Raw genomic sequence first — 10831 nt, 5'->3', positions numbered from 1 at the left:
ACCAGTGAGACGGTTCAGATATTCATGAGGACATAGACAGGGAGCAGCACAATCAGAAGGCTAAGGTCAGAGGCAAGACTGGTCTGAGGAAAGCTGCCGTCTTGTGCCAGGTGTTAGCTCTTCCTTCTTCATCTTCTGACATCTTTATCTCTCATCTTTGGCTTTCCTTCATCCTTTCCTGCATTTACACACCACCTCATCTCAGTTTTTAGTGGCTCGTCTCAGAAGCAGATAGTCACACTGGACATGTGATCTCAGTCTTTCATGCCAAACTTGGCCTGTGCTCCAAGCCTTATCCCAAAATGCACTAAACATTAAATTATTTCATCTTTTTTATTCTCAAAATATGAATAGTATTCGAGTCCAAGAGGTATTGGACTTGTGCGAGGCAGACGGAGTCTTCAGGAATGTGAAATCATCTTATCTCAGAAAGATAGCAGTAGGTACCTGTGCCAAGTTCAACAGCCCAAATCACACCTAGGGCATATACATGGCTGTGTGATAGGGCTTGGGCCCCAGCTCTTGAGGAAGAACAGAGGTGGAAACTGTTGAGACAACTGAGCAAGAGAAGCTAGCACAGAAGGGTCTGGTGGGAGAAATGGTGGATCTTCCTCTCCTCTCTCTTACTACTTAAGGGCAGAGGCACATGACCCCAGCAAGGGGCCAAAGCAGGTAGTAGCTACTTGGATCCTATTAGGGAGAGGCCAGACCACTCCAGGGCTGGTTAATTGCCTTTGCCAGGCAGTGGAATACTAGCCATAAGAATAGAGACGAACTGTTCCAATTTCTGTGCAGCTTTTTTCCCGGACTCTAATACTTCCTCATGATTGGCCTTCTCCTTGGTTTCATAATCCTGGATGACTTTGTTAGTGATGAGGGAGAAGCCAAAGACTCGAAGTCCACAGTGCCTTGCAACTATAACTTCTGGTACTGTGCTCATGCCTGATGAGGAGAGAGGGAAAACAACTGTCAGGACCCTCAAATGACTCTTTTCTTTACCCTCTGCCCTCATCCCCATTCATTACCTCATTGACAATTCCACATCTCAAAAAAACATCCAAAGAAACAGGTGATTTCTTGTCTAGCTTAGGTTATTCTGTATTGCTTAAAAGAGTGGGGCTTCAGAGGACCTTACACTTTTCTTATAAGTATTACCACTGCAATGCTTTATTTCTGTTTGTGGTCATTTTGAAGTCAGTTCTAATGATGCGGTTCCATCTTCCAGCCAGAGGTACAGAAAGCAGCTATATTTTTAGAACAATCTTCAGAAACATCAAATCATGGATGGGTCATTAGCATTATAGCTGTTAAAGCCCTAGGTGCTGGGTAGGGAGGTTTAATGCTATAACACACCAAACCCCAACACCTTTAAAGTCAGTTTAACTCAATCTTCCCTTAAGTCAGATCTCTCACTTTACGGTCTAGGTCTACAATCTTACACCTTTCCATCCCTATTTTACCAGATCCCTCCCTGTTCAAGCCTCCAGTCGGTTCCCCTTCTCACCAACAGCATCTGCCCCCAGCTTCTGCAGCAGCCGACACTCGGCCACAGTCTCAAAGGAGGGGCCTGCCAACATCACATAGGTGCCTTCCTGAAGCTCTCTCTGCTCCCCCATTTGTTTCCAGACACTGTGAGCCTTCTGTCTCATATCCCGGTCATAGGCATCAGACATGGCAGGGAAACGAACTCCGAACCTAGGGCACAGGTTGGAATCTCAGATTACTGGAACATAATGAGTTCTGACCCCCAGACAAGTCCTTAAACTGTACCCAGCTATTGAAAAATTTTGCAAGATACATACCTATCCTCATTGGGCCCTCTAAGAGGGTTCAAACCACAGAAACCAGGTAGGTTGATGTGGTCGCGGATCAGCATGATATCTCCAACCTCAAATTTGGGGTTGAGTCCTCCAGCTGCATTGGTGACCACTAGGGTGTCCACACCCAGAAGGTAGAAAACCCTCACTGGGAATGTCACCTTACAAACAAAACATAAAAGATCAGAAAGAGTTCTTTAAAATTTCACCAATCTACCCACAGACATGCATGATACACACCACGAAAGAGAAAGGAGGGGACCAAAGTCAACCTAGCCCAGGTAGATGTCATAAAATGAGACTGAGAACTCTCTCCCCCTTCTTCCAGACCAGGCTTATGCCCCTGAATTACCTTTGAGAGTGGATAGCCTTCATACATGTGGAACCTGCCCTGCATCATCACACAGGCTCTGCCATTCAGGAACCCAAACACCAGTCGACCAACATGACCTGGCACTGTGTACAAAATAGAAAGAAAGAAGAACAGGATGATGTTTTCATACAACACATATCCACTGAGCACCTAGTACAAGCCAACTCATGGTGCTCAACATGAGAGGGTATAATTAAGCAAAGGATGACATTACTAACTCCACTTTCAGAAAGCTGAAGTCTGGTGGAGACAGGAACAAATCATAAGCTTACAAATGAGTATATAAGTACATCCTAAGATTAGAGCTAAGGGATAAGGATGCTCAATGTGAACCACATATCAAAAGAAAGATTTTTTATTTTATTATTTTTTTAATGTTTATTTATTTTTGAGAGAGAGAGAGAGAGCATAGCAGGGGAAGGGTAGAGGAGACACAGACTCTGAAGCAGGCTCCAGGCTCGGAGCTGTCAGTACCAAGCCCAATGTGGGGCTCGAACTCACAAACCGTGAGATCATGACCTAAGCTGAAGTCAGATGCTTAACCAACTGAGCCACCCAGGCACCCCTTAATTGTTTTTATAGAGAGAAAGTGTGTGAGTGGAGGAGGGGAACAGAGGGAGAGAGAGAAATCTTAAGCTAAAATTCTCTTAAGCTTAAACTAAAGATTCTCCATGCTAAGCATGGAGCCTGACACGGGGGTCGATCCCACAACCCTGGGATCATGACCTGAGCCAATATCAAGTTGGCTCAACTGAACCACCCAGGTGTCTTAGGGAAAGGTTTTTTTCTTTTTAAGAAACTTCAAAAGAATGAGAAAGCCATATTGTAAGAGAATAAAAGTGAGCAAAAAAAAAAAAAAAATAGAAAAAGTGGGTAATAATAAATGTAGCAAATGCAGTCCTTATAGACTTTTCCAAAAATTTTTAAATTCTCCAAATATGTCTCCATATTTATTACCCTAACTAAACCATGTGCCTCCTCACTCTTGAAAGGGAGTTCATAGTATATGAGGGTCCTGAAGAGGTTACTGAACAACAGGGGGAGGGGCTGAGTTTGGACCCCTACAAGGCTTCTCCATTATGACCCACAAAACAGTCCTGTGGTAATACATAGCCCAAATGGGCCCTGCAGGGGTGTGGGAATGCAAAAATAACTCCCCACACAGACATAATAACCATTATTACCATTTCCCTTATCTAGCATTTCTCCTCTAATGGAGGCAGCCAACCTATCCCCTAGGGAATGGGTGATCCAAGAGAGAGGGACCAAAATCAAGAGGAAGAGTTCAGGGAGAGTCAGAGACAAAAGAGCTTATTTAAAAAAAAAATTCCAGTAATAGAGCAGAGATGGCAGAGTTAGGAAAACCTGAGTATAAAAAATAGGCTAATAAAGTTTAAAAATTAATACACTAATCACTTACTGCAGTGCCCTTCTCAGTGGGAAGAAGGAGTGGCAGGTGGGGTCAATGTCATTGCTCTTTCCCTTAGGAAACTTTTTGCCCTTTGCCCTCCCTCTCGGTTTAATATTTCTTTACCCAACCCCCACCCCCACCTCCCTGCTTTGGTCTTCCAATCTTGCTCCAACGGGTTTGGAAAAATATATGTGCAAAGTCTTAACTCTCTGGGGAAAAGAGGACAGAAGGTAGAAATTTATAAAATTAATAAATCATGGGAAGTTAGTTATCTGAGAATTAATAAGTAAACCAAATAAACTACCCTTCTCCTTAATTTACTTGGTCCCTCCCACCCCTTTTTTCCAGAGAACTGGCTAAGGTTGTTAACCTAACATTCATGAATCATAGGTGAAAAGTTTCACAGGCCATTAGAAAATTTCAGTAAATTTAGAAGATTCAGCCAACATGGGAGGGGTGGGGGGCAGTGGCGGAGGTGCCTGGGTGGCTCAGTGAGTTAGGCATCTGACTCTTGATTTTGGCTCAGGTCATGATGTCACAGGTCCTGGGATCCAGCCCTGAGTCAGGCTCCTCGCTGAGCGTATCAGAGCCTGCTTGAGAGTCTCTCTCCCTCTCTACCCCTCCCCTGCTCTCTCAAAATAACTTAAAAAAAAAAAAAAGAAGGGGACGCCTGGGGGTCTCGGTTAAGTGCCCGACTTCGGCTCAGGATATGATCTCAGTTTGTGGGTTCAAGCCCCACAAGGACTCTGTGCTGACAGCTCAGAGCCTGGAGCTTGCTGGGGATTCTGGGTCTCCCCCTCTCTCTGCCCTTCCCCCACTTGTGCTTTGTCTCTCTCTCAAAAATAATAAACATTAAAAAAATTATATATAAAAAAAAAGATTCAGCCAACATGGCTAATAGTGAAGGGAAGTGGAGAGTAGTGAAGGAAAGTGCAGGGCCACTCCAGGAGTTGCCCACAGTGGACCCATAAACCCTCAGGGTTAATCCAAGTTATCACTTATAGGAAACAAGCACCTTCTCAACCTCATTTTTCTTTCATACCAGTCTACTTTTTCAGTATTAAAAGGGGATAGACAGATCGTGACTCTCAAACATCTCACAAAGTAGGTGAGTCACATTAGGGGCAACCTTTACTTGCTCAAAAATCCATCTCACATTAGCTGGGAGGATTCAGGTGTCACCCTGAATTGTTATTTTCCTTACTCATGAAGTTTAAGGCATGGCCTTTCCCTTTTTTTTTTTAAATAAAGGCTGCCCCCAAAATGGGACTCGAACTCATGACCTGAGACCAAGAGTTGCATGCTTTACCCACTGAGCCAGCCAGGTACCCCACACCTGGCTCTTTTCTAAACCACAGCTTTAGAGTTTTCTGGCAGCTATTAGGATGCTGGATATGCTACCCTCAGATCCATCATTGCTCCACAGTGCACAGGTAACACCTGCTTCCTTCCCTCCTTCAAAGGGTCAGTGTGAATCAGGTCTTGTGTGTTCATGTGTTATCTGTGTATTTTGTCTGCAAGAACATGGCAGTGTTCATTTGTTGCTGCGCACCAGTGAGTGCCTTATCATGGGACAAGAGCTAGAGCTGGGGAGATTGGGAATGGCAGGAAGACATAGGACAGGGGTCGCCTGACTTTGTCCCAGGAAGTTATAGGCACTACTTTGTCCATTTAACCTGCAGACTGAAAGAAATGGGAGGGATATGTGCAAGTGGTGGGTACCCTGGTGTGGATGGGGGAGGAGAGTGTGAGTGAGGTGCTGTAAAGCTTTAAGGGGCTCTGGATCATTACAGCATATGAAATATGTCATCATATGGTATCATTGCCACACACATGCCCAATCTATTATGAAATTTCTACTGGGGGAGTTTCCTTCTAAAGTCATTCTGATTCACAGTGGTCTTTTTCCCTCTCTTAAACAAGTTGTCTTTAGTCAAATGCTATACAGGATAATCAGGTGCAGGCCTGGTGAAAGCAGACCTTCTCATCAGAATCCCATCAGTATCCCTCAGTTCAATCCCTCACTCCCCTTTGCCAGTACCTGTACTTTGGGAAAAGTTTGGTATCTCACTGTAGTCAAAGCTCTCGGCCTCAGTTAATTTATTGACCAGATTTCCTAACCCAGAACCACAGATCACTGCCACTTGAGGTCGGTGGTTGGTGCGGCACAGAAGCCATTTTGCAGTGTTCTGATAATCTTCATATGTAAATCTAGGAAAAAGGAAAATGAAAGTTAAGTTTTGCTCCCCTCCCAAGGGCATCATAGACTAATGACCTTCAGTGCAGAAAGGCTGCTAGGAGTGCTGGGGTGGGAAGGGACACAGAAGGGGCCAAAGAGCTGCCCCAGAAGGGAGGATCCTCTCTCAGCAGGGTCCACACTAAGCTCATCCACCCACCCACTCCTCTTTCTGAATCAGACCCACTTTCTGAATCAGACCCACTGAAAGTCTAATGGGAAAGTCCCTCCTCATTCTATAGCCTGGCAAAAGTTAATGGTGCCTATGTTTCCACCCCCAACCCCAACTTCAGTTTTGCTACCACTAGCAGGTTTAATTATCTCTCTTTATGACAAAGATTTAGAGAGGAAGGGATGATAAGTCTACATAGAAGTACAGGGAAATAATCGAATCAAAGAAGTAAAAGGGCTGGATTTGAGGATGAAGGCTAAAGAGTATATTCAAAATGGTATTAAGACCTTCCTTAGGGCAGTGACAAACCCAATATAATCCTCCTACCCTACTTATCAGTAAGGACACTCAAAATGTAATTAACACTAACCTGAGGGCAGGGATAAACCCAATTTCCTTTTGGACCCTTGTCCTCCAATTCCTCCCTCAGACACTTTTATTGGTTGACCAAAAAAAAAAAAAAAAAAAGGCAATGGGAACACTCCAGAGTAGAAATCTATTGTGCCAGTTAGTTCCCCCAGATCCCTATTCTGGGATACTCAGACCAATAAAATACAGATCCCTGTCAAATGAAATTGCAAGCAGTAATTCAAGACCAGTGACTAGACAAGCACAAAAAAGCAGATGGAGTAGTCCACAACTTTGGTGGTCAGTGGCTGAAACAGAACTATTTCAGCATCTGCTTGAAAATACAAATTGTAGGGGCGCCCAGGTGGCTCAGTCGGTTGAGCGGCTGACTTCGGCTCATGTCATGATCTCATGGTCTGTGAGTTCCAGGCCCCGTTAGGCTCTATGCTGACAGCTCTGGAGCCTGGAGCCTGGAGCCTGGAGCCTGTTTCAGAATCTGTGTCTCCCTCTCTCTCTCTGCCCCTCCCCCGCTCATGTTCTGTCTCTGTCTCTCTCTCTGTCAAAAATAAACATTAAAAAAAAATTTTTTTTAAGAAAGAAAGAAAATACAAATTCTGGAGCCCAACCCTAGAGATCCATAATTCTGGGGATCCACAATAGTGTCCTAGGTAATTCTCATTCAAAAACCAGGCTTAGTTATTTCTGGTCAAGAGGAAGGCAGAACTCAACCTGGGTTCTAGTCTCAATTCTGTCTTTTTAAGCAAATAAATGTTTCAGATTCTTTCCTCGGGTAAGAAGGAAGTAACTGGCAGCACCTGTCTTGACCCCACCTGTCTTATAGGTACAGTTTTAAAATTAATTAAAAACTTATCAGTAAGTTCCAAAACCTTACCAGTTGAGACTCCATTATGTCAGGGTTTGAGTCCAAAGCACTTGAATCTTCCTCCCTGCCTTTGTTCTCCTCCCTGCCCTCTCCCATCTCCCTTCTCTTCACCAAGGTTCTTTGCCCTTCAGAGACCTAACCACATACACTTGCCATACCCATACATCTTAACCACATACACTTACCGTGCCCATACATCCCCAAGAACCAACCCAGAATTTTTCTTACAATTGCAGTCCAATTCTCAAACCCCTATCTGGAAAAATGAAATGTTGAAGTGGGGGACAAGCAGAACTGAGGTATGACAGAGCTGAACACAGCTAACCAAGCCTCCAAAGGAAATCCTTCTCTTCAAAAGCAGAGCCTTTGAAACCAGATGACTCTACAACAGGCTACCCTCAGGGAAGTAGCTGGGTGAGGGACAGGGGAGATGGAGCCACAGGATGATGGAGAGAGAAGCAATGAAATGATTAAAAGTTAATCAAACAGCATCCCCAAGAGGTGCAAAAAAAAAAAAAAAAGAAAGAAGTATGAAGCCCTGGCCACCTAGCATATCTAGCAACGACTTATAGGACTTCTTCAATGGGCCATCAGTTCCCCAAGAACACCCTGGATCCCTGTGCATCCAAAAGCCACTGTGGTCCCTGATTCTGGTGACTTGGACTGGGATTTCTGGGGCCAAAGCAGACAGAAGAATTTTCAGAGGTGGGAGGTAGGAGGAAAGGGCAGAGTCTATTGTTCGGTCCAATTAATGAGCATTTCCTTCTCTCCTTGGAGACTTCATCCCCAACTTATTTAAAATGTTTCTTTTTCTTTTTTTTTTTTAATTTTTTTTAATGCTTCTTTATTTTTGAAAGAGAGAGAGACAGAGCGTGAGCAGGGGAGGGGCAGAGAAAGAGGAGACACAGAATCCAAAGCAGGCTCCAGGCTCTGAGCTGTCAGCACAGATCCCGACGTGTGGCTCCAACCTACGAACTGTGAGATCATGACCTCAGCCGAAGTCGGACACCCAACCAACTGAGCCATCCAGGTGCCCCTAAAACTTTTCTTTTAGGGGCGCCTGGGTGGCTCAGTCGGTTAAGCGTGGGACTTCCGCACAGGTCATGATCTCACGGTTCATGAGTTCGAGCCCCGTGTTGGTCTCTGTGCTGACAGCTCAGAGCCTGGAGCCTTCTTGGGAGTCTGTGGCTCCCTCTCTCTGCCCCTCCTCCGCGTGGGGCTCTGTGCTGATAGCTCTGAGCTCCGATCCTGGAGCCTGCTTCGGATTCTGTGTCTCCCTCTTTCTGCCCCTCCCCCGCTCACGTTACGTTTCTCTCAAAAATAAACATTAAAAATTTTTTCCTAAATAAAAAAATAAATTTTTCTTTTAGATTGTAAGTAGGCTCCACGCCCAACGTGAGGCTTGAACTCACGACTCTGAGATCAAGAGTCACATACTCTGAGATCAAGAATCACAGCCAGCCGCCCAGTCCCCAACTTATTTTAACTGGATCTCCAATTTGGTGGGAAGAAAGGTGTTGAGAGAACTTCAGACATCTCTCCTCTGAAGGAGGAACTCCAGATACGGGCACCAAAAGAACCTCGCAGCTTTACCTAGACTCTGCAAAGGGAGTGAAAAGCACAAGGGGTGGGTTGACCTCTTCCCGGTATGCCGGTCGGGGTGGCTCGGGGAGAGAGCGTACGCTTCCCCTACAACTTGCACCTCAGTGCCGGCGCACACGCACATAAACACACCCGCCCCCTTTCCCAAGTAGAGTGCACGGTACCACACCGTGTCCCCTTCCTGCTCCGATGGGGCCATCACTACCCGATTCCCGCGTGCGCCCCGGCTGTCGCTGGCCGCCTCACTGCTCTGCCGCCCTGCCGCGACACGGGCTCCCCCGCCAGGGGTCTCTACATCTCCAGAGCATTCGCTCTCTCTCCTGGCCCTCTCGGGGCCCAGGTGCCGGGCTTCCAGGTCTCAGTGACAGCCATTCCCCTTCCCGGCTTCCCCGGGCCTGGTGCTCGTCTCACCCGTTCTCCATGGTGCCACCGCCGCCCTCTCGAGGAGCCCGCCCTTCTCCGCTCGGATCCGGTCTGCTGAGCTGCGCCGCCCTGCGCTGAGCTGTCCTCGCCGGGTGCGGTGTATACAGTGAGTGTACTGTTACTCGCAGCTGGCTTATATCCCAGCCTGGAGTCCCCAGCCAATAGCAGCCGAACACGCAGGCCGGCCCCCATCTCCATGGCGACACACCCAGATTCAATTGCCCCAGGCTAGGCTAACAACTTAATCTGCATTCTTTGCAGGGCTGGAACCTGACTCTCGCCGCACCCTACTCCCTGGGGACGTCTACCGAAGCATCCCTGCACCCACTTTCGTCCTCAGGGCCGAAGTTTCCCTCAAGGAAGCCTATTCGAGATGAGGGCTGGAAGCCGGAAGAGAGCCCCGAAAACCTTTTATCTGGAATCTCATTCCCGATTGTGTCTAGAGCAAACCATGAGGGATTTGAAAAGAGAAAAATTTAAACCTTGTATCCTGCAACTCCAGAATAAAATTAAATGAGCCTGTGTCTGAGATGTGTCAAACAAAATTTGCATCGAGGCGGCAAATTTTTTTTGCAGTCCTAGGAACTGCAATTTGGAAGACTTAGATTTGGGAGGAAAACCAAATAGTGCTCCACTGACGGGGGGAAAAAGCAGAGGGTCTTTAAAGGCAAAAAAAAAAAGGGGGGGGGGGTGCAGAGGGGGGATTCCAAGAAGACTTACATATGATGTAACTTACAATGATTAGCTAAAACAGTCTAATTTCTGTTAAATTTCCAGCTTGCTTTCTGGGACTGCAGGAAGCCAAGATGTTGCAGTTTGGCAGTGAACCATACTTAAAGTTCATGTTCCCTGCAGAGGTGGACTTGCATAAGCCCCACTTCCCTAATGGCCTTCTGGCTCCATTTTTCCTGACAGCAGTGATTCCATTTCAATTTTTTCTTTTCATGTTTTCCCCTTTTGACCAAGATCTTTCCTTGGAAAGCATTAATGATCAACCATTGGATCATCTGTTGTCTACTTATCTAGGAAGGTTCATTCCTAGAAAGTCATGTCCCACAGAGGAGGGAAAATGAAATGTTATAAAGAATGTCACTAAGACCATACAGTCACAGCAACAAAGAGGTTTTCAGGAAGCAAGTCTTAGGCATTGTCCTCATCTTAAAAGTCCATGAAGTTGATAGTTGACTTGTCTTCAGGGGTTGCCAATGGATAGCCATGGTTGATCATTTTATTTTAAGCCTTAGTGTGTCCATAATTTTGACATTTTAGATGGTCAAACAACAGTGAGACATACAAAGCATCAGTAATGTAATTATAATTAAAAAGGAACACATAAGAACAATAATAAGTATGATTATTTGTAATCCAGATCTTAGAAGGGGAGTCCTGTGGGGAGTCAACTGAAAAGGTCTGAAAACTTAAAATTAAACTGAGTTAGAGGGCTGAAAGAAACTCCTTTTAATGATGGCCAGTTTAAGTTTCCAATTCAGCCTGCTATGAGGTGTTAATCTAGCTGCGCAGCAGGAAGTATTAGCAATGGCACAGACTCAGTCAACAGCCAGGAAG

General features: G+C 45.7%; 1 protein-coding gene and 1 non-coding gene across 2 annotated transcripts; both read right to left on the bottom strand.

Moving 5' to 3' along the window:
- Positions 1-319: 319 nt before the first annotated feature.
- On the bottom strand, positions 320-9362 carry PNP (purine nucleoside phosphorylase). The gene is made up of 6 exons (XM_047075384.1): positions 9254-9362; positions 5643-5812; positions 2170-2273; positions 1803-1978; positions 1505-1695; positions 320-942 (listed from the first exon to the last, which is right to left on the bottom strand). Exons 1-6 carry the CDS (start codon positions 9262-9264, stop codon positions 725-727), a joined length of 870 nt encoding a protein of 289 aa, XP_046931340.1. The 5' UTR covers positions 9265-9362; the 3' UTR covers positions 320-724.
- Positions 4673-4823, bottom strand: LOC124509053 (U12 minor spliceosomal RNA). Its single transcript, XR_006961401.1, has one exon. It is a non-coding gene; the product is annotated as a U12 minor spliceosomal RNA (small nuclear RNA).
- Positions 9363-10831: the final 1469 nt, after the last annotated feature.

The sequence above is a fragment of the Lynx rufus genome, unplaced genomic scaffold, assembly GCF_022079265.1.
Source record: "Lynx rufus isolate CCGP_SWC_20201006 ecotype Redwood Valley unplaced genomic scaffold, mLynRuf1.p SCAF_13, whole genome shotgun sequence".
NCBI classification, from domain to species: Eukaryota; Metazoa; Chordata; class Mammalia; order Carnivora; family Felidae; genus Lynx; species Lynx rufus.
Note: the sequence above shows the minus strand (reverse complement) of the source record. Positions and strands in the feature narration are given on the sequence as shown.

Bases quoted from the DNA above. Each gene is read 5' to 3' on its own strand.
- PNP (XM_047075384.1), bottom strand. The intron at 2,274-5,642 runs GTACTGGCAAAG...TTTTGTACACAG, and splicing joins AAACTTTTCCCAAAGTACAG to TGCCAGGTCATGTTGGTCGA. The intron at 943-1,504 runs GTGAGAAGGGGA...TCTCCTCATCAG, and splicing joins GCTGGGGGCAGATGCTGTTG to GCATGAGCACAGTACCAGAA.